The following is a 26,965-nucleotide window of genomic DNA, read 5'->3' on the forward strand; positions in this document are numbered from 1 at the left end:
GCGACCGAGACCAATTCATTCCATTGGCTGGCTCAACCAGTACACCTCTTATCTTATCGCATGTCTTGGATCGTGCGGTCCGGTGGGTCGGTCACAAGCCACACTTTCCCGGGCAGCTGGCCACACTGACTCTCAACCTTGACTCTCGAGATCCCAGGAAGAGAGCTTCAGCCACTCAACATCTTCCCTTGCTTCCTCACCTCCCAGCCTTACCACGCTAAATCGCAACCCGCGACGATCAACTCTCGGGGAATTGCTTGCTTGTTTCGACTCACCTCCCAAGTACGACATTTCCCTCACCGACAATCACCATCCTGACCCACGCGCGACGGCACACTAGCAGTGCAGTGGAATCCATCTCCTCGATCCAAACGAAACTCACTCAAACACGCGACATAACGCGCGATATCCTCCCTCACCATGGATAACTCTCTCGACAAGACAACGCTTTCGACAATATCCCTCCTCGAATCGCGTCTCCTACGCATCGAGCACCTCCTCTACGGCCCAACGGCACCTTCACACTCCTCCCAGACAGATTCGGCAGTCGACACCCTAGAAGATCTCGAGCGCCGCTTCAACCATCTTCTCTCCCGCATCCGCGTATATGGCGAATTAATGAAGATCTGTACGTCCACCAACTCTCACGTTCAGCCAGATCCCAAGCCCCACGAGCACGACTGACATCAAGACCTCTCTTTCCAGATAACTCCCAACCAACCCTCTTCCAACCCCCACCGCCCTCGGAGCCGCCAATCCACCTCGCCCCAGAAGCAATACAAGCCACCGTCCTCGCCTCCGCCGCCGCCTTTCCGGCAACGGCCTCGTCCCTGACCTCCGTTAACGACTGCCCCATCCCCGAATCATCTCAGAGCGCGGCCCTCGCCTCCCTCATGCCCAGACTGCGCGGCATCGAAGCGACGCAGATCGCACAGGAGGCCGAGATGGCCGAGCTGCGCGCCCGGAGCGAGGAGGTCCTCCAAGCATGGTACCAGCAGGGCGTCTTGGGCGTGTCGGACTTCGTCGCCGATGTTGAGGGCCGAGTGGAGATGGTTGAGCGCCGGGTGCGGAGAGCCGAACGGGAGAAGGAGGCCGCGACAGCCCTTTGATCTCTCCCGTCCGAGGATGTGACATCTTGTCAACCTTTGATAATGGCGTAAAGACTACTAGCTTACAGGACGATTACCGCTGGACTTGCACTGTACAGGGCCCTGCACATACTTAGAATGCTGGTTATACCCCAGGGCCGCTCTCGGTACGACCAGTCCACCTATCCAAGTCCGGAATCAGGCCATCTTCCGGCACGCATGAAACGAAAGAGTCACCTTGGGTGGGAGCTCTCCCGATGACCATGATAGCAGCTCCAGCAGGGCCTGCAATGGAAGAGCTTTTCAGCAACCACCAACAATGTCATCACATGAGAATCCGACAAGTCGGCTACAGCGCATTCTCGGTGGATTAGATTTCTTCGTCCCAAAAAACCCCGAATCAAAGATATGAAGCTTTGTTCACAATGGAGTTTCGCAACGGGATGCTCCTGGACCGACCTGCAGAAGACATCGCCTCAAGCATGTGCTCGGATGACCCCGAAAAGCTTGGTCTCGGCCGCCCGAACCGCAACACAGACACAGAAAGCTACTCTCCAGAATGCAACATGATTGGATCAAAGCCCCGGTTGCATGGGCTCAATGGATGAGCCGGATTGGTGAGAACAGTATGCAGACTCCCACACAGAGTGCTGGCCTAGCAGTGGCGGGATCTCCCTTCTCCGCGTTTCAGAAACAGGTTTGTCGGACTTTGTCCCCAGACTGGTCAGTTGTGGCAAGACACAACGAATTCTGGCGAGTTGCTGGGAGGCTGAAATAAACTTGAGAGTAACTTCAGCAAACGCTCGGGCGATGCCTTGTCAGTTTCTGGGTCTGCTCTCCCCAACGTCGAGTAGTTACGACCAGTGGCAAACTGGCGATAATACGAGAAAAATGAACGCAAACTTTCCGTGAATCGTGCCATGACATTTTCTGTGCCCATATCTAACCGACCTAAGCATATCGGTGGAGGGGCCGCTCGAGCGCTGAGGTGACACTGGATGCTAGAGTCGGAAGAAGCCTGATCTACCAGACCAGAAAGCTTGGCTTTCCGGGTGCTGTCCAATGCAGCTCTCAGGGGGCCTCGTCCGTGAACTCTGGGCACGGATGGCGAACTACAGGTGATGGCACCAAGCGGCTGACAACCCCTCACGATAGTGCCCAAGTAGCAAGTGTGTCAGCACAGGTTCTAGTCTGTCAGAAGCCCCAGAGCTGGTTCAATCGATATTTGGGTTCGACTCCTTCTCCATGAGGACTCTTGGCAGATAGCAAGCCAAAAAGCAGGACTCAGTAGATCAGGAATGGGCACGTCAACGAGAGTCTGTCGTTGAGAATTGACCAATAATGGAAATGTCGAGGCTCGATACCCCGCGTCAGCCAAACTACCGGGTCACCAGATGCTCATTTCCCTGTTTTGAGACTGCTTAAGCTGACGTGTCAAGCCACACACGGGGAGACGAAAGCCACTGAGGCGTCGGCATAATCAAGGGAAGAACCTTGGAACCAGTGTGGTTAAAAGTGAAGTCGCCCAATCATGCCGTTGGCCGTCTTTGCTGAATACTCGGACTTGGGCGTTCAAAGTTCATGAGAGACACAGGGATTGTTCTCAGGGGTGCTGGCTGGAGGAGGGGGCTGTGGTAGATATTGTTAAGATGCACAGTGTGCGACAGCTAGTTTGGCAACCGGTGGGATTGCAACAGAAGATTTGCTGCTGCAAGCTCTGTCTATGATTTTAATGTTGCAAAGTTCGAAACCGTCGATCCCGTCTTTGGCACTCACGCACTTCATCAGTTAAGCAAAGCAAAGAATCATGCGTTACATCGTAACGTCTTAGTCTTTAATCGAACACTCTTCACGCCGCCCGCTCGCGTGATTGACATCGAGATATCATTCCGTTCCAAACTTGGCGTAGTGCCAACACGGAAATGGGGGAAATGGCGAATCCCAGTTTGGAAATAGGGCGGATCCCAGGGAATTTGAATCAAGAACAGTCTCGGGACCTTCGGGTGCATGAACACCACCAAAGCTCGAACGGTGCCCACCATGGGCCCGCGTCAATGAACGACTGGTGATCAGAGATGGAGCAAAAGAGATTTTCTGCACGCACCACATCTTGCCGGTTCAACAAGAGGTCCGCCGGCTCATCTAGAGTCGCTCCGGCTTTGAGAGCAAGCCCGTCCGTTTCCCTCCGTGACTGATATTTTGCATATGGGACAGACGCAGAATGCTCGGCCTCTCGTAGACGATGACATGAACAAATCTTGTATGAACGGTTTCGAGATACGGGTGAAGCATCAAATGCGTCATTGGCAGGAGATGCGTAGCGAAGGGAACCAAGATAAGGTAACAGCTGCGCTAGAGTGGATAGTCACAGAAAGACCCGTCGACCGCCCCGACGATATATCAATCCTTGGTTGACGGTATTTCAAATCCGCAATCGTAAGCAATATCGACTCGACTCAATCGAGGCTGGTGCTAGGCCTCGTCGTTTCTCGGACGGATTCTTAGGTTAAGGTGGAAGCTCGGATGTACATCAGCTCTGTTCGACAGGCTGCTGTTGCTCAGCCAAAAAGCGTTCCGGCCGTTTGAACGGTAGTTGATCATCAGGATCTTCGGAGTTCCCCCAGAAACGCAAACGCATTATAACCAAAAGCGGATGTTGGGACGAAAGAAGAGAGTGCGAGTCAAGAAGATGTCAGTGACATGCGACAGGCTGTGCGGTTTGCGTAGCAGCAACGGCTATCCTAGACCGAAAACTTATACGTTTTCTCCATAGTGCCACAAGCTTGTGACCAGAAGCCGGATCGTGAGACTTTGTCGAAAATTCTAATTCGTCTTCCGGGAGAGATCTGCCATAGCAGACTCGGAGTGGAGAAGGCGCGCTCACGAGGCGACGAAGAAGACTGTTGTCACTAGACGAAGCCACGTTCTTAGATCTAGACATATCGGGGTTCGGTCGCGATACTAGGCACTTGCGAGACAGCTTTGTGGCAGTAGCTTCTGTTTGGTTTCTGTGGTTTCAGAACTTAAAAGATGCCAACGGATGTCTTTCGTACGAATGGGTCGCTGTCGAACAAAGTTTTGGACGATGACTCGATTGGATAGGCGCCTTGCAGTATACTCCGTACAGAGGAGCAGATGTCTGGCAGCTGTCGGGGCTCAGAGAATGTAGAATGGAGAATCGAGAGTCAAGCGCGGAGCGAGCAAAAGGTGACAGGTACCCGTGTTCCTGCAGGTCAAACGGGTCAAATGCAGACAGTTGAGTCTGACCCAGTCGATCACGGCGGCTCTGACCGCGGCACGGTATCATCAGGTTCCATCCGGACAGCTGTCAGGAGCCGTGCTGTGAGGTTTGTCTCCGTAGCGCGCTGCTGCGCGTGTGCCTCGGAGGAGAGCCGGACCATCGGTCGGTGGCATGATGGCATCTGGCCCCGGAGAAGACAAGCGAAAGACGTGTGAGGGTCAAAGAGCTAGGTGTCGAAGTGTCTGAGATCGGGAGACTCGGCTCTCTAGTATTGGTCATCGCTAGCAGTGCTCCGTACTCAAGTTGCTCCTCCTACCTACCAAATCGAGTGTGCGCATGCTGATCTCTGTCCGCGCTTGCAATATGGATACACCACTGCGCTGGTCGTGATGAAACGGCGAAAAGCTGGCGGGTAGTGATGCCATGGTGTGGTGCCCCTGCGTCCGAGACGACAGACGATTAACACCGTCGTTGCGATGGAAGATGTCACACATCAGTGGCATTATCCACGATGGATATGAAGTGCCAAAAGTGATTTTCGATTGATATACCTATCCGGAGCAAGTGCGCGCGAAACCTGACAAGATCTTCGTTCCTCCCGTCTACGAATAGATACCTACCTAGGCTCAGGTAAGGCAAGCAGTGTCAGGGCTGAGCTGGACCAAATTGGAGGGAACTACTAAGTTGAGGTACGTCTCTCGCACCCAGGTGTAGTGGGGCACTTGTCAGGGGTAAGCGGTGTTGATGGCCAACCATATTCCGTATTTCACCAGCTCGTCCAATGCTGTTGGTGGGATGGCTTGCAGGAACCCCGAAAGGCGACTTGGAAAGTCAAAAAAAATCTCAAACCCGCTAGCCTCTACTTCCAGACAAGGGGGGGTGAGGCAGAGACAGACACGGACGACAGTCTACAGCAGAGCAGACCTGATGGACAAGCAGGGACCAACGGTTTCTGGGGGTTTGATAGAGGAAACTGGGGAGTTGGCGGGAGATCCCTCAAGATGAGCACGGTGGGCAGGTACCGGTCTATCAGACGGCTCTTTTGGGATATGTACTCTCCACGATGTTCAAATGGACCAGGCCGCCAAAATGGGCTGGACTCGCTCCTTCCATGGAAAAGCACGGGTAATGGAGTGCCTACTAGGTACGTGACTACGTATCTGCGGTATCTTACCTCGCCCCGTACCGAATGGAAGGGACGCGTCCAGTCGTACGCACAGTTTCAACACAAAGTTTCGACACAGTGCGACGCAACAGACACCAGGAAGCAGTCATCCAGGACTGCCTTCCTTCCCGCCAGGTCTTCTCTTGGGATTACCTTACTGCGTACGAATACTCCGCATTGCCGTTTTGTGCAGTTCGGTTGGCTCAGATTCCCTTGTCAGGATGTGCCTACCTTACTACCTTACCTACTTTTGTGTGCAAATCTGTCTGCGTCTGCATCATGTCGCCTGCAATACAGCGCTGCCTGGTCGATTTCATTGGCAACGGGCAGTTCTCAAACAGGTGCATATTGGCTGCACTGGCCATCAATTACTTGATGAGGGCCTGTAATCGATGTCCTCCGCATGCCCCTTTGAATTGGACTTCAGCAGTGTAGTGACGAATCGTTTAGTATTAGCCCAGCATGCCGTGACTTCCTGTTCTTGACTCCTTCCACGTCTCCTCTCCTTCCCTCTCGCAGCAAGAAGTATCCGTAACTTACCGTAGGTACATGGGTACGTCCCCCTCGTCTCGCTTGCTGCCCTTCCTCACCTGCCGCCTGCCCGCGCAGTCACGCAGTGTGCCTGAGTTCCGGGTCTGGGTCCTCCTCCTCCTCCTCCTCCTTCCTCTCCACCTGCTACCGGGTCCCTGAGGTTGGTCCACGACCACGTTTTGCGTCTCATTGACTCTGGGTCCACCGTCCAGTCCCTCCCTCCTCCCTCGTCGAGTCCTCCTGCCCGTTGCCCTCTTTGCGGATACGGATACTTCCACTCAAAGGCGGTAGACCAGGAAGTCGCAGGCACAGCCAGCACAGCCTGAGAACCTGCAGCTACAACCCTTGCATCTTATCTGCGCTTGCTTCAGTCAGGTTCCTGGTTCCAATTGTCTGTCAGAGTGCCAGTCTCCCACTCTTACGCCGCAGCCTGCCCTGTGTGCCTGTGTCCTCTTTTATTTCCATTCTTCCCACCCCACCGTCCATTCCTCTCATCCCTTTCAACCCTTTTCTGCGACAAAAAAACGGTTCCCCCCGTTGCTGCCCGCTGCCGACCATCTGAGTGAGCCAGAGAGTCAAGGAACCGGGAATTGGCTATTCGCCCAGTCAAAGAAACTGGACAACCATCAACAGCCCGAAAGAGGGTCGGTCGAAGAATAATAACAGATACTATCGTTGCCGCCGCCGCCGCCGCAGTAGCAGAAGCGCACACGACACGAGCCGCAGCGCCAAACCAAACGAGTAACGAGCCCACATCGTACGCCGGGGCGCAACGGCACCCGACAGGCACCGCAGAAAAAAATAGGGGCGCGGATTTGCACATCAACACGCAATCCGGGGGTGCCACGAGCAAGTCAGCTCAGTCTAGCCCTTCTCTCTCAACTCAAGCCTTTACAAGCCTGATAAACACACACAGAGAGAGGTGTACAGATTCTCTCTGTATCCGTACCAACAACAGGCACACCACCACCACCACCACCTTTACCCGTTGCGACCGAGAACCCAGTGCTAGAGAAAGACGCCAAACAAGGACCAAAATCGACGCCACAAGACTTGCGCCTCCGTCTCTTCTCACGGCACCACTGTGAGTTGGGTCTGGCTGGTCTTGGTCTGCTTGGTCCGGCGGCATTTTTCTGCCTCGCTATCCACGCCGCCTACTTCCTCTTCGGGATCTTGCTAGTCGTTGCCCTTCATTTCACGCGGTCAACCGCCAACAACGCCTACCCCTTCTCTCCTCTACCGCCAGCCTTGGCTCAAGCCTGCTGTTCCTACAACTGTCGTCCGTCTCCCGACGCAGCCCACCTCCAGTCTCTCCTTCGACTTTCGACTCGACATCGATTTCGTCTTCCACTCTTGTATTCTCTAATCCTTTACATCCTTTTCTTCCGATTCCTCCTCGCTCCTTCGACTCTGGACCTTCGGCTCTCCCTTTCTTCTCCCCTCAATCGACAGCAATTCATCGCCGTCTTCGATTCGCTTCATCGCTCCTATCTTGCATCCCACGGATTCCGACTACTGTTCTCTTTTTCTTCTTTTAGAAAAGAGGCTGCCTTGCTGGACAACCCTCTGAAACGATCGACTCGCTTTCGACATCCCAATTATCAACCGCCGCATCGTTCATTCAAGCCTTCCTTCGCTGCCTACCTTAAGCAGCGTCGAAATCAACGCTCAGCTCATCTCAGCTCAGTACAGCGCACACGCTACCTTGCGCACTGAACAGCACACAGCGCACCCGTCACAACAACCTCTCCAGCGCCCTTTTTCTATTTTGGCCGACAGCCCAACCACCAGTCACTCCTTTCCACCCCAGTCTCTCAAGGTCTTGCATTCCAGCCACGACAACCCCCTCGCGGCATTCGAATTACGTACCCACCGTTGGATTGGCACCGCTTCGTCCATTTTACCGGACACTTCGCTTCGATTACTCGACCTGTCGACGTCTTCTAATCGCTCGACTCGCATTTGCAACCGCGACATTTTTCGAGACTATCTCTCGAAATTTGCTCCGAGGCAATTAACTCTTCGTCCAACGAACTCGCACATCATTCTCTATGCCATCCTACGGCTCTCTTCATTCACCATCATTGCGTAAAATGGAACAATCAAGGGTTCAGTACGGGAGGAAGGGCATTAATTTGGGGAACATCATTGGTGATCCCTTCGCCCTGGCTACAGTCTCCATCTCCATGGTACGTCAATGCCCAGACGCGCCTCGAGAGTTTTTGACTCTTCTCTGTCGGTTCCTCTTTTGTCCACGTTTGTACTAACAGCCCCCTTAGCTAGCATGGATAATTGCTTTCATCAGCTCCATCATCGCGACAACACAAGTCACAAATAACTCCGGCTCATTCCCGCCCTTCGCATGGTGGACCGTCGTCTACATGTTCTTCCTTATCGCAGGAGTCTTCGTTGTTGTGGCTTCAGACACTGCGCAAACCTACCATGTCGCCCTTACCGGATACCTCGGTGCCGCTCTGTCCCTGAACTCACTGACTATCCACTCCCTCATCTACTCCTCCAACGGTGCTCGCCAGGCTGCTGGCGCTGGCTTCATTCTCATGGCCATGGTTACCGTAAGTTCTCTGCGATCGAGGTGAGGGCCAAATGCTTACCTTGCCATTATAGATTGTCTGGATATTCTACTTCGGCTCCGCCCCGTCAGCGAAGCCGCGCGCTTACCTCGACTCTTTCGCGCTCCAGAAGGAGTCTGGAAATCGACAAATGATGTACGGCGGTGGCCGTCCCGAGACCTCAACCTCGGTTCAGCCTCCCCAGATGTACACTTCAGCGCAGCTGAACGGCTTCGAGAACCCATCCCCCGTTCAGGGTATTCCCACGACACAAACTCGCAACTCCGGTGTCGCTCCGACATTCAACGCGGCGCCGCCTGCTGCGAAGCCTCCTGGTCTTGACCAAGAGGTGGTGCCCCCCACCGAGTACCCCTACCGTGCGAAGGCCATCTATAGTTACGAGGCCAACCCCGACGACGCGAACGAGATCTCCTTCTCAAAGCACGAGATTCTGGAGGTCAGCGACGTGAGTGGAAGGTGGTGGCAGGCACGCAAGGAGACGGGCGAGACGGGTATCGCGCCAAGCAACTACCTGATCCTGTTATAATGAGCTCATGATTTTCATTTCGCCGTTGGAGATGGGAGCAAAAAAATGACCATATGGGACATGGAATGGTTTCGCGCTCAAATGCTTGTTGGAGTACATTAAGGTCTCTTGTCCGGGATAAAACCATTGCCGCCTCTTTCGAGCCACAGGCGGCACACGTATATCCGCCGAAACGGCTTCGCTTTTTTTCTTCTTCGACCTGTTGTTTCTACTTCTATCCGCCCACCATTGCGTGCAGGCTTTCTCCCTATTACTGCTAGTGTATTTTGCCATTGTCGCTCGAGCAGAGGGATTGTGTGTTTTCTTTTTGTGTCTTATGGGGCGGTTTTTCACGAGCAACGGGTCGGTCATTCGGGTAGCTATGGTAGCTCGCAGGTGGGATACCCATGCATATTGGTGTTCCCTTGCTGTTTTACGAATGGCATTTGCATATATTCACATTTCATCTTGACATTCTGACAGTGACGATGCGACAACCCTGGGTGATGGCTATCAGTCCAATGACACGTCATCAGCGTATCCGAACCCAACGTGTTATGTGAACAGTGGTGATCTGGGCGTTTCCAGGTCGGCGGTGCATATTTACTTTGTTGGCGCAATATAATCGCCGTTCAGAAGATTCTGCGTGCATCTATCAAAAGGATTTCTTCGTCACCCGTCGTAGGGTATCATAACAACTTCTTTCCGCCCTTCCCTCGGTCACTCTTAGCCGGTGACCGACCAAGGCCCTCGCAACTAAGCGTTGTGTCCAGGCTGCCAGTTCAGGGAGTAGTCGTCTTGCGGTCCCAACACTCAAAACACGCCTGTGTCAAGCCTTTTCCAGCCTCTTCCTCAACTCCCTCTCCTTCGTCAAGACCTCCAGCTCAAGCCTCTCAACACTATACTCCAAACCCTCCCTCCTCTGTCTCACAGCCCTAGCCCGCAAAGCTCTCTCCCCATTCAGCCCCTTCTTCTTTCCACCACTTCCACTAGCATATCCCCCTCCTCGCCCCTTTGCCTTCTTGCTCCCGTACCCATCCTCCTCCTCAGACGGCGCCGCCAACCGGCCCTGCAAGAGCTCACACCTAGCCTGCAGTGTCTCGATGCGCCTTTCGCGGCGCGCGATCTGCGCGTCGGCGCGGTCGAGGAGCTTTGCGATTTGCGGGCCGATTTCGTCGCGCAGGGAGAGCCTCGGCGGCGGCGAGGGTGGGTTGGGGGATGAGTTCGAAGTGGCGGGTGGGACGGAGGACGGAGGCGAGGCGGGGAGGTCGGAGACGCCTGTGTCGAGGGTCGATACGGAGTTTTGGAGGAAGGTTAGGAGCTGCGGAGGGAGGCTACGCAGTCTGCGTATGTCGCTGCGTTTTGGGACATTGTGTTGTGGTTGCGGTTGTGGTTTTCTCGGTGGGAGTTTGGTTTTGTTTACCCCCCGTTCTCGTTGATTGGTTGTGTTGCGGTGTGGTGAGCTGTTCTGATGATGGGGGATATTGTACGGTGGTGTCAGGGGTGGTTCTCGTCCTCGTTCCGACAAATGCGAGGGTTGAGAGAGAAAGATCGTGTGGCGACGGGGTGTTGTTCGTTGTGGTGTTGATGGTCGAATTGGGCTTGTTTTTGGAGGTTTAGCTTGGAGGGGATGGTTGACAGCAAAGACGGACCTCGATTGTTTACGGCCCCGCTAACTCTGGAACGGGCGAGTACGTACCTCTCGGGAGAGAACTGCAAAGAAGCACAGACCACCTTCCTCCCAGCTCGGTGAAACTCGGTGTAAGGGCACTATTTCCACTTCATGGCATCAAGAAGATGTAGCCGAAGATTGGTGATGCTTTTACTTGAAATCCCGGGAACAAAACTCATAAGGACTTGTTGTAAAGATAAACCGTCTCATGAATGAGCAGAAAGTGACAATGTGCCCCATGGTGGTGAGTGTTGAGATCAAAACAAAGCGCGACTTCCGTACGAGCGATAGTAAGTTTGAAAGGAAGCAGCGTAATATTTACACGTAGACGGGGCCTTTCTGATTTCAAACAACTGGTAATATAAGCGCTTTACTATTCGTTTTGATCTGCAGAGTCTGCTGGCGTCCAGCGCGACTAACATGAGCAGTCATCGAAAACATCCAAAAAAGTCAAGGTAGACACCATCAAAAGAGTTCACCCCCCCGGTGCTGGACTGGGGGCTACATCTCTGGTGCACATGCTGGGACTCGAACCTGAAACCCTAGCTTAGGCTAAGCCAGTTGAACAGGCTCGCCCGTAACCATCCTACCAAACGGCAGTTTGACCTGACCTCACAGGCCTGTGATGCGCCTGCTGCCGTTGGTGACAGGAATGGGTTCGAGGGGGGGTATAAGGGAAGGTTCGTGTGAATAAGCACTGGTGTATTCCTCTCATTGCGCCGGGGCAAAGAGCCTAGCTTGAGGGCTGAGGCGGCTATGGACAACGATCTGGGGCCAATGGTTCCAGATTTGTTTACGAGGCGTGTCGTAGCACGATACCTGCCTCAGAAACGGTAAAGCCTGTATCCCACCTTTTCTGCTGTATCTTTTGGGGTTAGCAGTTGTTCTAATTACTTTTTCAATGATCTCAAATACAAGGTGTAATAACTACCAACCATCAAATCCTGTAAAATGTCTTCATCATGACCGACAATGATATCATCTTCGCGGATCCCTGGAAATAATCCGCAGCCCATCTTTTGATACCATATATTGGAAAATATGCCAAGCAAGAGGATATGGAAGGCGATATGGGCCGGGCAAACGGCCCTTTCACTTAACTACATCCGAGGTACCTTAAGTTACGCCCACTTTCTCATCTTTCAACATAAACACACGCAATTCATTTCCAGATCCATGACTTTCGTAGTGGCCTAAAGGCTACCATGCTGGTTTTATATCAACAACGTGGTTTCAATTCATGAGCTACTGGGATAGTTAATCTTTCCGTTGTCTTTTAACGATCTTTCGAGCGTCTCTAGAATCGCTACCCAGGCTCTGATAGGATGACACAAGCAAAGATCATCGAGATTTCATACGGAATGCTGCTGCTGGCTGCGAGACCTTTGATCACAGAGGTCTTCAGTAGAATTGATGTGATAGCGAACGAAGGCGACCTGGATAGCCGTTGAAACTGATGATGCGAGCAGGAGCTGAGTGATGATATGTAGGACTAGCCTCAACTGCGAGCTCATATGAGGCGTTCATGTTGAAAGACTATCCAAGCCTTCGGCGAGCCCGAGTCCGGCTCAATCCGAGCAACGTACGTCGTGCGCCAAGTTGGTAGGCATGCAGTCTCACCAACATGATGTAAGCAGCCTCTTCTCAGTGGCAATCCACGAGTGGCCAGAGATTCCGAGGAAAACAAACGGGTCACCCGTTTATCGAAGTGAGCATGCAGCCAGTGCCAGCTGGTCTCACTTCTATCAGCCCAGCAAGGTGATGCGGAGGTTTCCGCAACGCAGTGGCGTTGTCTTCTGACTACGTGCCAAGTCCGAGAGCTCCAGGAGGTCTGACCCGCGGTGTTTACTGATTGAGTGAGGAGCTTTCATGCGGTGTTTAAGCGCGAGTTTGGCCAACTCCTTAGGTTCGGTTAAGTATATGCGTCAACTTGACGCCTATGACACCACGCTCTTCGGCCGTGTTGGCGGTGACTATGGTGCTTTGTGCCCCCTTAGCAAACTCTGACGGATGACTGCATGCACGGTGTTCTTGAGGCGTTCATTGACCTGGCTTGGCTTACCACGTACATACATCAGAAGAGCCGGTCCAGAAAGCATCACTTGGTCATGGAATCTTTTCTCAAATGCCATCAGCCGGAATCGCACTTTCGACATTTTGATACATAACCTCAATGCCCTTCCTGAAGACATTATACCCCAAACATCTTACTATCACACCAATTACCACTGAAATCCTTGAATCTTACAACATCAAGCATTCAAGCGTTAAGCAAACATGAATCGTGCTCAAAAGTCTGTGTCCACACGACATTCGGCTAGCCTCTCTTTCGTCATGTCCCTAGACCACAACAACCACCCCTCGGTGAACCCAGCAGCAACTTCAAATGTGAGGCTTGTCCTCAAATTAAAGTACTATTAGCAGCTAGCTATCCGAGACTGAACATTATTAGGCATCCACCCCAGCCACAGATGGCACCAAGCCAGCGAGCTCAGGTCCATCCACCAACAGCACCGCTACTGTAATCGTAGCCGTCGTCGTGGGTCTTGTGCTACTGACAATCATCGCCTGCATCGCTATCACGGAAAACCGCAAGAAGAAGGCAGCGGAAGGCTCAAGAGCCAGGGCGAATGAAGACAAAGAGAGGGCGTTGGTAGGAAGCGGTTCGAGGGATTCGTTTGGAAGCTTCGAATCGGAGCTGAAAGAACCTGAACCTGCAATGAAGGTTTTTTCCCGCATAGCTTCCTAGAGAGTGGTAGATATATGTTTGTTAACCAATGCAAATGGAATTGAGTTTGATGTCTCCAAGGTATCAATAATGATCATTTTGAACCGATGTGTAGCCCGGGTGCACCACCTGCACTACACGCCTCCGAGTTCCGATTCGTGCCGGGAGGAACCGATTCCCTCAATTCCCGCGGCGATCAAGGTACGATATCACTCCTCCCGGACATCGGAAGTTACGCAGTTCGAATCTTCAGCCAGCCATCTCAATGTCGAGGCAAGATTGGTCCGTGTTTCTTGACTGAGGCCGGGGGTAAGTCGACCTAAGATCCGGACCCATTCGGATCCAACAAGTGCAACTACTCCGGTACGGGCCGTCCGCACGGACGCAACGAGCCGTTCGGTCTTGCGCTACGGCATCTGTCGTTGCGATCGGTCCGTGTAAGTGGCTATAAGAGTGCTACTTCACTTCACTCCATGAGCCTCACATTTCGTGTAGACTGCAGACATTCTAGTCACTTATCACCTGCACTCACACATACTCAGCTTTGAAAAATCACCATTCTTCTCGCTTCACATTACTTTCCAGCCCGTAACCATGGAATTCAACCTCAGCAAGCCAAACCGCAAGATCCATGCCGGTGTTATACTGACCAGAGGGTAATTATTGAGTTATTCTTTCCCGACTCCCCTGATGGCAATCGAGCTTAGACAATTACAGCATCACCGAAATGCTCGACGTTGCGCCCTTTGAATTCTTTGCCTGCACAGACAAGGCTTCGCGTCAAATGTTGAACCTACCGCAGGAGATGTGGGAGGACAATGTCGAGTTTGACCTTCACTGGATTACTGAGGACGGCAAACCGGCTCAAATGAAGAGCAGGGCTCAGATTCAGCCAACGGTAAGTAGCGCAAGACACCTCCTTTTAGTAGAGAGATTTTTCCGATATTAATATCTGATTATAATCCAGGACTCCTTTGAGTCTTGTCCACCCTTGGACATCGCCCTCATGGGAGCCCACGACCCTGGATATAAGACCAGCGAAGCTGAGATTGTCTTCATCCGCAAGGTCTACGAACAGTGCAGCGCCTTCCTGACTATATGTGCCGGTATGTTTCCACTTCTAGAAGCTGGCCTTCTGGCTGGCAAGACGGCAACTTGCCCCCGCATGGTCGTCGGTGCCATGAAGAAGAATGTTCCGGGCGTTAATTGGGTTGAGACTCGTTGGGCACACGACGGAAAGCTGTGGACTTCGAGCTCGTTGCTGAATGGCACCGACCTGATGCGGGCTTTTGCCGAGGCTACGTGGGGAGGGAAGACTAGGAATGGGTGGGTCGACGCAGTTCTCGATATTGGTGCTTTCCCAGTAAGAGATATCAATTTCAAGGATGCTGAGGAACACCATTACCCTGTCGAACAGTTCCCCTTCTAGGCTGATAGCCAATATAGATGAGCGGCATGATGGGCCTTGTTACGGGCGTGCTAAGGTCATAACCTAAGTCTGATGACACTTGTCCAGTGTGTGTGAAATTTTAGTAGTGTAGAAGCAGGAACATGCTACCAGGTATGATTGCCGTGTTCGCTGAGGTGTGGCAAACTTGACCCATTATAGGTACAGTGTGTTGCTGCTACAATCCGGACGGAGCTAACACTGTCTGGACTGTGTGGGCCTCTCGGTGACTGCCGAACCGGCGGTCGTTCCTGCGGTCCGGTCGTGTGGTTCGTCACTGACCGGTGAAGTAAACTCCGATGCGGAGTGATGTCAGCCCATCGCACGTCCCTTCCATTTCCATCCACCTCCCGACTTCCCCAGCACTTTTCGAATCGTCACACCAACATCACATTAACTTCTTAGAAACGTCAGGCTTGTCTAGAGGCTTCACACTCAGACATCGCAAAGTCCCAAGTCAAAGTATCTCGAAAACGTCGACAAGATGTCCCTCAGAGTGAGTGGCCCAAGGTAGCATCAAAACGGGCCCCGCTGACACCGATACACCAATAGACTCTCGGCGCAAAGGCTGCCGCGGCCTTGGACAAGGACCTCATGAGCACCGGTGCCTTCTCAATTGACCAGCTCATGGAACTTGCCGGACTATCCGTGTCACAAGCGAGTGAGCTCCTCCGACTGCCAGTGCTTGCTCAGGGTTTCGGTTGACACCTTGATGCAGTTTATCGTGTTCACCCTCCCAGCCGAGGTCTGAACATTCTCGTTGCATGCGGCCCCGGTAACAATGGTAAGCACCCTCCCAAAGATTCCGCCCCCTCAACTACCAAGCATCTGACCAGGACCCCTGTACAGGTGGCGATGGCCTAGTGGCTGCCCGGCACCTCCGTCACTATGGCTACAAGCCGACTATCTACTATCCCAAGCGGAGTAAGAATGATTTGTATCAGGTGAGTGAAGATGCCATTCGCTTTTGTCTATCTCGATCGATGCGTTCGGCGCATAGTACATGGGGATGTTCTTGCAATTACATACCATCTATCGGTGACTTCTCTTGAGCACTTGGTCACCCAAGCTCAGAATGATTTTGTTCTCCTCCCACGCCGCGCTATGCAAATGCACAACTCTATGATTCTTCTCTTGAGAAAAGGGAGTAAAGAAATTGGCAGCATCTTTGCGTATATACGGTGCTGCAATAGAAATTGACCCCTTCCGACCTTCGTTCTCCGTGGGGCTTGCCCTCGATTGGTCGTGGCTTTGCTGACTGAAGATTCTTCAGCGGCTGGCGCAGCAGTTGGTGGATTTGGACGTTCCGTTCGTCGACGATTTCCTCACGGCGGTGAAATCGACCGATCATATTGTAGACGCCATCTTCGGTTCGTTCTTTTCCCTCTCGTCTACACCTCAATAATCCGTGTACGCGCCTGACATTTTGATGCCAGGATTCAGCTTCTCTGGAGAGGTCCGGGAGCCTTTCCCCGCGGTGATCAAGGCGCTCGAAGAAACAGAGTTGCCGGTCACTTCGGTTGACGCCCCTTCATCGTGGGATATCGAGAATGGCCCGCCGTCGTCCGGCCCCGGGAGTTCGTTCCAACCTGAGGTCCTTGTCAGCCTGACAGCACCAAAGCCACTGGTGGAGCATTTCAAAGGACGGCATTTTATCGGCGGAAGGTATTTCCTGAATTCTACGATAGCACCAAGCTTGAAAAATCTGATGGCTGACCTTGGGAGCAGATTCGTATCGCCGGGCATTGCTGAAAAATACAACTTGGAAATTCCGCAGTACGAAGGCGTCGACCAGGTGGTGGAAGTTGATAATAACGGCCAGAAGCTGTGAATTTGTCAGTCGATTGAATTTTACCACAATTTTACTGTGTATTATCCAAGGGCACTTACAGTCAGCTCTTGCTTTCTCTTTTTTCCTTTCCGAAGTTTCCCCCTAGATGACCAAGCAGCCTCCCACGCGACTATTTGGACAAACAGGACTCGGACATCGCCCGTCGAGCATCTGCATTGGGTGTACTACAACACCAAATGGACACTCCAATAAAGGAGGATGATATGCGTGACAAAAAGCGACATAGACTAGGAAGAGTCTCCGACAGACTGGGCAAACAGATTTGTGCTCAACACACATGAAAGCCGAGTGAGAAGGACGTTGAGCCTCTCGAACAGCGTGTGACGAGTGATTCGGAGGAAGTGTATCTGAAAAAGGGCAACATGAGAGTATTGTCCCGGATTGAAATGAATGATAGACAGAGTAATACGCGAGGGGACCACGGAGGCAGTTGGACAACGTGCCAAACCGGTGGCCTTGGTGTGGCTGATATAAACAACAGCTGTGGCTGCCCCGCGACCTTGGTTCGGGTCATCCAATGGAGAGCAAAGTTTTGAAGGAATTGCCACACAATGGGTTCCACCAGGACCCCTTGCTGGGCCGGAGCGTTTTCGACGACGACGACGGACGTTGCGGACGGAGGATATCGAAGGGTTCTCTTCTGGTTGGTCAGTGCGGACAGGGTCTTTGAACCGGGGCGGGAGAGGCGAGCCAGTACGGATAGTGTACGTAACGGACTCGACGGGAAGAAAAGTTTAGGTGGTGTAGGATGTACGTTGTACTTGGGGGGGAAGGGCGGAAAGAAGGCAACATACGAGGGGCAAGTGAACTTGTGAAGGGAAAGGTAGAAGGGGAAGAAAGGTTGAGACGAGAAGGGCAGGGCAAGTTTGGCGGCGGCGGAATGGAGCGGATAAGGCGACAACAGTAAAGCACAGTTCTAATCATACTGGACAAAATTGATTTGTCTGGTTGGGCATATATTTTGGTGCGTTTTCATATCCCGTTCTTTTTCCCACGGTCATCCCCCCTCTCATTAGAGGTACTCTGTACTCTGTGCTGTACGGAGTACATACATATTGCCTGCCATAAACCTTTTTTTCTCATAGCTGCATCCCCAGGTCAGGCCCATGTCCGGGTCAGGTAAGGTACATTGAAGGGTGCAAAGCCACAACTCTGGGCCCCAAGACGGCCCCTTCAATGGGGGAACGGGTGGGAAGACTCCAAGGAAGGGGAGAGAGCGCGCGCGGGCAAACAGTCGAATGGGGGCATCTCCAACTCACGGCATAGAACAAGCTGGGCCTTGTCGGAGCAAATGCTCCGTTTACCCCTGTGATAGGCCCGAGCGGCAAGGCAGCGCTTACGGGGCTGCATGGAGCACTGCGTGGTACTACCGAACGGGGCCCGCTCATCCTCTTTTTCACTGGGACGAAGACTGGGAGACTGGAGTGCAGTGCACTTACCTTTAGTGGTCTTGTGCCAGTTATGGAGGAGCTAGAGGCAGTTCCACCTTGAGGGAGAGTGAGAACGAGTGAGAAAGTGGAAGCCACGGTTGGTGCTACGGTTGGTGGCCCTCCACTCCTTCTTTGCATCTCATTCTACACTACTGAGGGAGGTTAGAGGTAGGGTAGGTACCTTAGGTACCATACACCGACGAACCTGTACGGGTGTACACAGCAAGGTATAAGATGAAAGTGCCTGGGTTCCCAGGACGTTCCTGCTGACGTCGGAACCCCGTCAATTGGAGTCGGAGCAGAATCATTGTGTTCCTTCAGGAAAGGTCCAAAGTGAAAGAATAAAAGAAGAGACGAAGAAAAGGGTCCAGCACTATTGTTGGTGATGTGGGATGTAGCAGGTACAATCGACCGGGTCACTTGCTCCTGCTCTCGTTCCTTCCTTCATCCCACCTCATGGACCCAAGGTATTTCTGTAGTGTACCTGGCCCTTCCTTGCCTCACTTTCCATCTGCCCTCTTCTCTCTTCTGCACTCATACACTTCCGTCGTCTTCCTGCATGCCAGCCTTGCGCTTCCTTTACTTCATCCATCCAACATTGCCCCCTCCAGCTGCCGAAAGCTTTCTCCATCGACCAACACCAACCAGGCGGGCCGGTTCATTTGCGCTAAACCGTCATGGCCGTTTACCTGTCGGTCTTTTCCCTTCGCTCCTCGGATCTCGACGACTGCTATTATTTGGCCTCGGCCTCCGAGTGCCGGTCGTCCCAACGTCTAGCATCTGTATCGAGTTCTGGACTATTCGCTCCGGTCGCAATACAGCAGCTCATGGTGCCAATGCTAAGGTGCCGACCCGAGGAAGACTGTGGTGGTTTACGGATACTGCCCAGAGACTTCACGTCGGCAAGGGTAGGACAACCATGCGTGGCCGGGCCGTCCGCGTGGCTCTCCGGTTATCTGTCCCTCCAAGGCCCCTGCCGTTCTCGAGCCAAACAACGGTTCGCAAGACGTCATCGACACTACCAGGAATGGGGGTGTCCAAAAATGCATCATGGCCCCGAGAATTCTCGTGACCACAAGGGCAGAAAAAAAATACCCTTCTACTTCAGTCCCGAAACGGATCTTTGGGTCCTTCGCAGCCTCGAAGCCTCGTGGTCTAGTTCGCCCCCATCTCACGATAACTTACGATCGGTTTGTCAGGCAACGCGAAAGTATCAATCCTTACCCTTGTCAGGTTCACATGACGATTTTTGCGTCGGTTAGGCACAACGATACGTCCTCCACATCTTGAGGACAATCAAGTACACGAAATTTGGCGGCGTGTCGGCGAACTACACAGTAGCGACCACAGACCTCAGGGTGCCTGGAGTTTCTGGTGCCTTCGAGCAATATGGCCGCGTCCCGCTCTAAGATGAGACCCTGGACGGGAAAGCCCTCTGGGTCTCCCGTTAGGATCAGGCTAAAAGCTACCGGACACAGCGATTAACCTTGACTCGGCCCCCGCCAAATTGAGGCTGATGCTTTTCCCACTGCAAATGTGGTAGCTTGTGCACAGCAGTCACGCAGTCACGCAGCCACGTAGACGCACGCAATGGTTGGACCAAGTAGGGCCCGTTAGCCTGGCGATCCCTTCGATAAGACGGGTTTCCAAGGATCGCGCCGCCCTCAAAGCAGAAGTTCTGCACAGGCCACGCAGCCTGTCACGCGAATTCGCATAACCCTAAAAACGTGGTCTGATTGCGCAATTGACCATGCGCGAATGAAGAGAATAATCAACTCTCGAATCCACGAGACTTACGGATGGCTAGTTGTCCTTGCGCCTAGGTATGCCGGATGGAAGAGCTTGCTTCCTCAACTTGACAAAGTCGTATTCGCGAAGGTTTACCCCGCCGTCCAGAGCTGTGACCCCCGGTCGTCAAGCGGGGACTGGGGCGTTGCCCGACAGCGTGGCGGATGACGGACACTTCCGACCAGATTGGCAGATTCGACTGTCCTGCTTAGGCCTTGTCAAATGCAGGGATCCGGCAAGGGCAACATCATCGTGTTCAATGGTTTGGGTTGTCCTGAAACGGACGACGAATCATCAAGTTCTTCCGGCAACGGAGGCTCTCCGTTGGTCACAGAAAATCGGATACATACCGATACTGGACAACTTTGGAGAGAATGCCGCACGTTGAGCGGATTGATCTCAGAGGTTCGCGGCAGGCAGATGGTCAGGGATCTGCGGTTCATGGTAATGCAGTGCCTTTTGCGTGCTGATTTTCACGGACTATCAAACCTAGCCCACGTCCATTCAACCTTCGGACTTGGTTCATCATCCTCTTGAAAAAGTCCCCCGCATCATCGAGTCCTTCACACTAGGCGTCTTGACATTTGACACACTGGCTTCATTCTGCTACTCTGACCTCTCGTATTTGCTTTCGCGGATATTTGTTGCGGCAATGATTCGGCGACTGTCGGTACCCAACGAGATTGAGTTTTCTTATCATTCCAGCTCCCCCTCTGTTCGTGACTCTGCTGCACCCTTAGTATGACCGTCTGTGGAGACACCTCTTGAGTCGTGCAAGAGCCTTAAAACCTAACGATCCCTTGCCCATTGCTTTTCAGGGTCCATGAGACCATGACAGGTGGCTGACGTTGGCATCTAGGGACATCTCCCACATCGTTCTGCGCCGCCTTTTTTGATGTTGCTCAATTTGGATCGATGCAACACAGTGTTGCATCTATATTGTCTGCTTGGATTCAGCGCTGTCAGGCAGCAATTCCTGACATGTGCTCCTCTACCAATTGATGCTGGACAAATACCTACCTGTTCTCTCATGGCAAGGCTTACGCGCGCTGTGACATGTGTCTTGATGATTTGGGGCCCAATGTTTGAGTTCCTGTGACATCTGAGTCGGAGCTGGCTCCGGTCTAGCAACTTTCTGCGTCAGCGCAGATCACAGACTAAGGCCGCGCAAGTTATTAGTGGCTGCATCACTTTGGCCACACAATGCATGGCTAATTTTCGCAAGTCCGCATGCCCGCGTCAAGGATCGACATGTCTACCTTGTGTGTAACTGGCAGTCAGCGGTGATCATTCCCTGCCTTGGTCGAAGGACAATTGTCAGCCCGTTGCAAATCAATTCGGTTCTCTAGGTTCATTCCATTTGCCAATTTCAACTTGCACAGCACAGAAAACCAATTTCCCAATGCAGGTGGATTTTGAGGGCATTCCCACCCTTGCCTAGTAATGCACCAATTCTCTCAGTTTGTCTTTCCTTGCTTTTCTCGATACCATGGTGGGACCGTCACGTCACACTTCAACTTCCTAGTCTAGAGTGTTGCGTTGTACAAAGAATCTGAGCGTTGGTTTTAGACTTCTCGACGAGATTCGCGAAGATTCGAGCTCGTTGGAGATTTGGGTGGGGTACGGAGTTTCTCACGTCTTACAGTGCGGGCGGGGCCGGTCATGCCTTCGAAACGGCACGACATACCGGTTCACATGCAAGTACGAAGTCATCTTTGACTACGTGGTCAGAAATTTGTGAGTAAATTTCAGTTTGCCTCTATGTTCGATATCAACCCATGCCTGTCTTATTAGAGGGGGGAAAGGGTCCGCGAGGGGCACCAAGTTTGTTTGAACGTCAACCAACGATGCTGGGCGGCACAGCGGGGCATGGAAGACTATGCCTGTCTTCGTCTGATGTTATTCAAACCTTGTATATCTAGTTCCATTGGATGTTAGAACTCTCACGAACGCAGTAGTTATATCCAGAAAAGTTTGGTGTCCTGCAGAACCGTTGTTAAATGACTTGCCACTCCTCGGACTCGGAGGCTGAGTTATCTATGGCGGAGTTTACGGGGAGGCACCTCGCCGGTCCCAGGCGTGAAATCCTGGAGCCCTGGAGAAACAAGAAGACGACGGATACAAGTCGCATCTACATCGTTGGTACATTATACATCTCTTGTATCATCTACATCTCTCTGCAACATGACGTCGAGTGATTATCCTCAACCCACCGAGTCCCAGCCGATGGCCGGGGCCGAAATGCAACGATATTATCAAGATCACGGAACCGCACCGCATGAATCCAGAGGCCACGTCAGAAATATGAGTGGCGGCAGAGTAAAACAGAATCAACAGCCACGTGTTCGATTTCGCGAGATAAGCTCTAGATCTCTGCTCATCTTCTGCTTCGCAACCTGCCATCGAGACTTGCCCCTGTTCAATAGATTGTGTTCTAGACCTGAGTAGAATCTTCTGGCCTCGGATGCCATCCGTCCTAACCTCATGCTTAACTTGGCGACAAACCCTTCGCCGCGAAAAGTATTTGAACCTCCGGACCTACTCTTCCGACTAATGATTTCGTGAGCCGTTGTTGGCGTGGTCTCGACGGGGCAAGTGTATCATACGTCCCCATCTTCGTCAGACAGAGGTCGCAGTGGCCTCGGAGGAGGTACGTTCTGATGAGACTTGTTTGTCCCCAGTGACAGAGGCGGCTCGGTGGGGTGGAGGGGCAGTACTGGCGCCATGTTGATTCGATCGCGTCGCAATCGCGGCACTTGATGATGTGGATTGTGCACATCTTGGAGGTGGCGTGGCGGTGAGGGCATAGCTGTGAGTCAATGTCGACTTGCTTCTGGAGAGTCTTGCAGGGGCTGCAAGGACTTAGTCAGGTTGCTGTTCGAGACATATGGTCCGGAGATTAGACTTTGGAAGCGATTGTGTTTGAGGAAGTTTTGTTGTGATTGTGTTGTGGCGGTGAATCGCAGCTGAGAGATTCAGTGGGGAAATATCGTCTGACCATTGCTCCATCAAGTCAGAAGAAGTGAATGAGTGTAATTTTCACAACAATATCCGACATTGAGGCGTATGATTGACGACTCGTAGTCTTCGTCCGTATAAGCCCAGCCCGCTTCTCCGAACTTCAAGAGTCTTGAGTTCATGTTCCGAGACATCGCCTAAGGCAATGGGGGCAGTCGCAAAACCTGCGCATTTGTCACCGCGATTTGTTCATATAATTTGTGTTATTATCAGTCATAGGATGATTTCACGTCCCCAGCGCTGACCGAGTAGCTAGTAAAACTAGGCCACTTGAAGTCAGCCTGGAGGTGGTGACAGGCCAGTGGCTGCTCCTAGGTTACTGAAGAGTCAGCGGTCCGATACACGTGTTAATCTCTCTTGAATTATTAGATCTGACAATGTGGCTAATCAGTATCCTGAAACACCTTTCTTCTTGGGGCGGCAATCGACTAGACTCAGGAGGACAGCATTACGAGCTGGGTACATGCATCATGATTCCATAACATTTCAGCGACAGCCACGAAGGCAATGTTACTCGAAAACTTTGTACTGAGATTGGTAGACTGGTCGTAGCACAGTTTGATCCCAGTCCCCTGACCCTCCTTCGACTGTTGAGCTGTTGTCGATGGACAGAACTTGACAAGCTAAAACCACTTTGAGACCGAGAAGCATTTGTCGTAATTTATGTTCCTCATGGAGATGCCTTCGCGCTAAGGCCTCATAATCTCTGACTAACGAAGCCAAGAAGCCCAAAGGTCTCTCCGTCCCTTAGCCGCATTGCAAAGATCTCAAGGACCAGTACATTCAGCCATGCACGCCGCGTAATCCGTGAAGATTCTTCGGAGGCATGGGACCAAGCACCCAGCCTAAAGGTTTCGTTAGTCAATCGGCGGCTTATGCAGTAGCAAATTCAGGCAAGGTGTCTTACGTCCTAGAAGGCAGGAAAGAATATATTAGCCGTTTGTCATTGAGACTCTGTGGGTTTGGCAAGGGTGTTGTCTACTCACGTTGATTCCACCTCTCCATGGGCGGCGCTCCTCGGGCACTGGGGTAGCGCTGATAGTGGCGAAGAGCAAGGCGACGGTCGCCAGGCAACTCATTGTGACGCGCATCTTGATTATTTCTAGTAGATTCTCTTGTGGATCGAGGCTGGTGTGATGGAATGTGGTTGTGAATGTGGATGCGACAGATGCCGAAGCCTTGTTGGGTGGAATATGATATATTTTGTCGTTGTGTGGTGGAGGAAGATCTCCGAAAGAATTGCATCTTGGGGAAGAAACTATTTATACATGGCGGTTCGAATGTATTCTATCACCTTGATAGGTATGCTCAATAAAGTTCGTCGGAATTTTGGATCCAGGCCTTGGTGCCGCCGACGCCACAATTTTGCAAGACTCTACTTATGATTTGAGATAAACATCAAACAGGTAGCATCCTTTTCAAAAGCGAACCTCCAGTATGTGATGCCGCATCAAAGAGAAGGCTGCGCATACCCACGACTAATGGAAGGAGATGTTCATGAAAGACCTAGATTCAACTCGATAGGTTTTAGCAGAGACCATCGCCTCCCACTTGTGCGGTTTGTGAGGGCATTTCCCTGAGCAGCAGTAGGTAATTTGAGTTCCATGGAGATGTTTAGCCATGTCGAGCCGTTACTCAAAGGATCCATCTCGTAGGCGTAAAACTTCGGGCACTGGAATGAAGAATGCCCCTTTAGGAATTCACCCAGCAGATACTACGTGATCATATCTTATAGCCAGACTACGGCGTCCTCTTCGTCACGAAGTATTTGCTGACGGAGAATTGAAATCCTGTATGCCTGGAACTTTGATAGGGAAAAGCGGCACTTGCATCTTTTCATAGGAAGAATACCTTAACTGTCGAACCCTAAGAGGTCCTGGCGTTGCCGATTATCTTCACTTTTGATTTACCTTGGAATCGAGACGAGGAATAACGAATCTCGTCGTTCTATAAAACACCGAGCAGATTATTCTGTTGGTCAAGCATTGCAAAGACAGCGAAAACTCATCTAAATGACGGATCAAACGCTCCGAAGCACCTTGACCCCTAAGCGAGCTACCTTCGCCACGACAGACTTGGCCAGGCTAAGAATGTCGTTGTAATTAGTTGAATCTTTTCTGCGTATTCAACTGTTCTCCATCACTGAGGGAAAGCTCTGAAGAAAACCTTCATCCTACGTTCCTTGGGCGCGTGGATTGCTTTAATTAGTCTTTGTGTTCTGGAGAAGATGCCCTGAAGACTGAGTCTTGCAATGGATGCGGAATATGTTGCCACAGAGCTTTGGGGGAAACATCTAGCCGCATTTTGCCGGTTTCCTTTTTTCAACTCTACTAGAGACCCGTCCGAGGCTTGAGCTCTTAGTATATTACTCCCAATACGGTGGTGCATTGGGACCGTATGCAAACCCGCAAACGTTTTTGCGCCAACACCAAACATGTTTCTTGGTCAGCACATAGCAAAATACTAGTTGGAGATGCCCTTTTGACGCATATCCTTATTAGACCATGTAGAATGCTAGAGAGGCTATGAAGGGTAATTCGAGAATCTCATGGAGGTCAGTATAGGCAACAGCTACGTCCACTAGCTTTGAGAAACACCGAGTCTTTCACTTTGCAAAAGGTTGGACCATAGGGCATCCAGGCCAGTTTGAAAATCTGGGTTTTATTTGGAGTGAACATTCTACCGGTCATAAGTTCGATTTCATACTGGACCCGAAACATGTGCTTAGTGCAGTAAAGGAGATTAATCCTGGGTAGAGCCGGGAGGACAGGCACCAGTCCAGTGCTCACACTGAGCGATCCATTCGCCCTTGCCGCCATACTTTGCGTCACAATCAGCTTGTGTGATGGGGGTGTTCATAATACACTATTACTATGTAAGTAATCGCACGAAGCTTGTGTCAAATCCTCGAGGCATCTCACCGCCTGGACCTTGGTGGTCGGGTTATAGCAGCGGGTATGACCCGGGCCTGTTCCGCAGAACTTGAGGGCAACTAAGATCTGAGCGTCCTTACTGCTGCGGCAATTGCACATCCAAGCCGAAACGGCATTGGGGGCACTATATCATGTTGTAAGCTTACGACTTGTGATGGTGTAGGTTTGAGAGTGGCCTTACAGGACAGCAAAAGCTAGAACAGCGGCAGCCTTCATTTTGAACTGAGAACTGGGGCTCGGATGACGAGAAAGTAGGTTCGAGACGCTTAGGTTTTGATGCAAATGATGAGATGGATGGATGCTTGTGACGAACGTTTGGAGGTCTTTCACTCCTTTTATACTCACTTCAGAAGTTCAGGACCATCTTGATTACCGCAGTTCTGTCTTTTCTTACGCCGTCTGTACTTCGCATTCGCATCGACGTTGAATAGCCGGATTCGGAACCAAATTTCCTTTCCATTGGTAATGATTTCTCTGAAAAACCAATCTACAAAAGCATAATAGACAGACCTTCTGTGCACCCGATAGCGTTGTCACCTTGTCGGCTTGGATTAATATGGATGATTGCAAGCTAGAATGGTTTTGTTGGCAAGCACAGCTCAAGCCAGGGTGCCAGCACGTCTTGACAAAGTTCCTATTAGGCAAGTGACAAAATCAAAATGCAGGCTATGGAAAGCATAAAGTGTGTGGAAACCATCTCTCACACACCGTCTAGTCGGCACTGGTCAGATAAGTGATTTGATTGTTTGAGGTAGCTTGGTAGCATAGATACTGCGAAAGACTGGGCTCGTTGGCATCGAAGGACCATGATCGACAGTGCCGAGTGCGGAAATAGTTCGAGGCTTATTCAAGGTGGACTGAACCAGATGGAGATACTCCAGAAATCTTGACCTGCCTGGACGCGGCAAAGACCTTAGTGAGACATTGCTAGATATGTCGGTTGCCGGCATGTTAATCAATATAGAGATGCCGGCTT

General features: G+C 51.8%; 4 protein-coding genes across 4 annotated transcripts; all 4 read left to right on the plus strand.

Annotated features, from left to right (window-relative positions):
* Positions 1–420: 420 nt before the first annotated feature.
* On the plus strand, positions 421–1,109 carry N0V96_011447 (uncharacterized protein; the record flags this gene model as incomplete). The annotated part of the gene is made up of 2 exons (XM_053192145.1): positions 421–628; positions 706–1,109. The coding sequence occupies 2 exons, from the start codon at positions 421–423 to the stop codon at positions 1,107–1,109; spliced, it is 612 nt and encodes a 203-aa protein (XP_053050309.1).
* A 7,297-nt stretch (positions 1,110–8,406) lies between these two features.
* Positions 8,407–9,142, plus strand: SHO1 (Transmembrane osmosensor; the record flags this gene model as incomplete). The annotated part of the gene is made up of 2 exons (XM_053192144.2): positions 8,407–8,598; positions 8,651–9,142. 2 exons carry the CDS (start codon positions 8,407–8,409, stop codon positions 9,140–9,142), a joined length of 684 nt encoding a protein of 227 aa, XP_053050308.2.
* Positions 9,143–14,115: 4,973 nt separating this feature from the next.
* N0V96_011449 (uncharacterized protein) lies at positions 14,116–14,950 on the plus strand (the record flags this gene model as incomplete). Its single annotated transcript, XM_053192142.1, has 3 exons — positions 14,116–14,177; positions 14,239–14,419; positions 14,489–14,950. 3 exons carry the CDS (start codon positions 14,116–14,118, stop codon positions 14,948–14,950), a joined length of 705 nt encoding a protein of 234 aa, XP_053050306.1.
* A 502-nt stretch (positions 14,951–15,452) lies between these two features.
* N0V96_011450 (uncharacterized protein) lies at positions 15,453–16,799 on the plus strand (the record flags this gene model as incomplete). The annotated part of the gene is made up of 7 exons (XM_053192141.1): positions 15,453–15,464; positions 15,521–15,629; positions 15,687–15,752; positions 15,818–15,912; positions 16,242–16,338; positions 16,405–16,633; positions 16,697–16,799. 7 exons carry the CDS (start codon positions 15,453–15,455, stop codon positions 16,797–16,799), a joined length of 711 nt encoding a protein of 236 aa, XP_053050305.1.
* Between the last annotated feature and the right edge of the window lie 10,166 nt (positions 16,800–26,965).

Source organism: Colletotrichum fioriniae (assembly GCF_027942845.1).
Source record: "Colletotrichum fioriniae strain IMI 355084 chromosome Unknown scaffold_17, whole genome shotgun sequence".
NCBI classification, from domain to species: Eukaryota; Fungi; Ascomycota; class Sordariomycetes; order Glomerellales; family Glomerellaceae; genus Colletotrichum; species Colletotrichum fioriniae.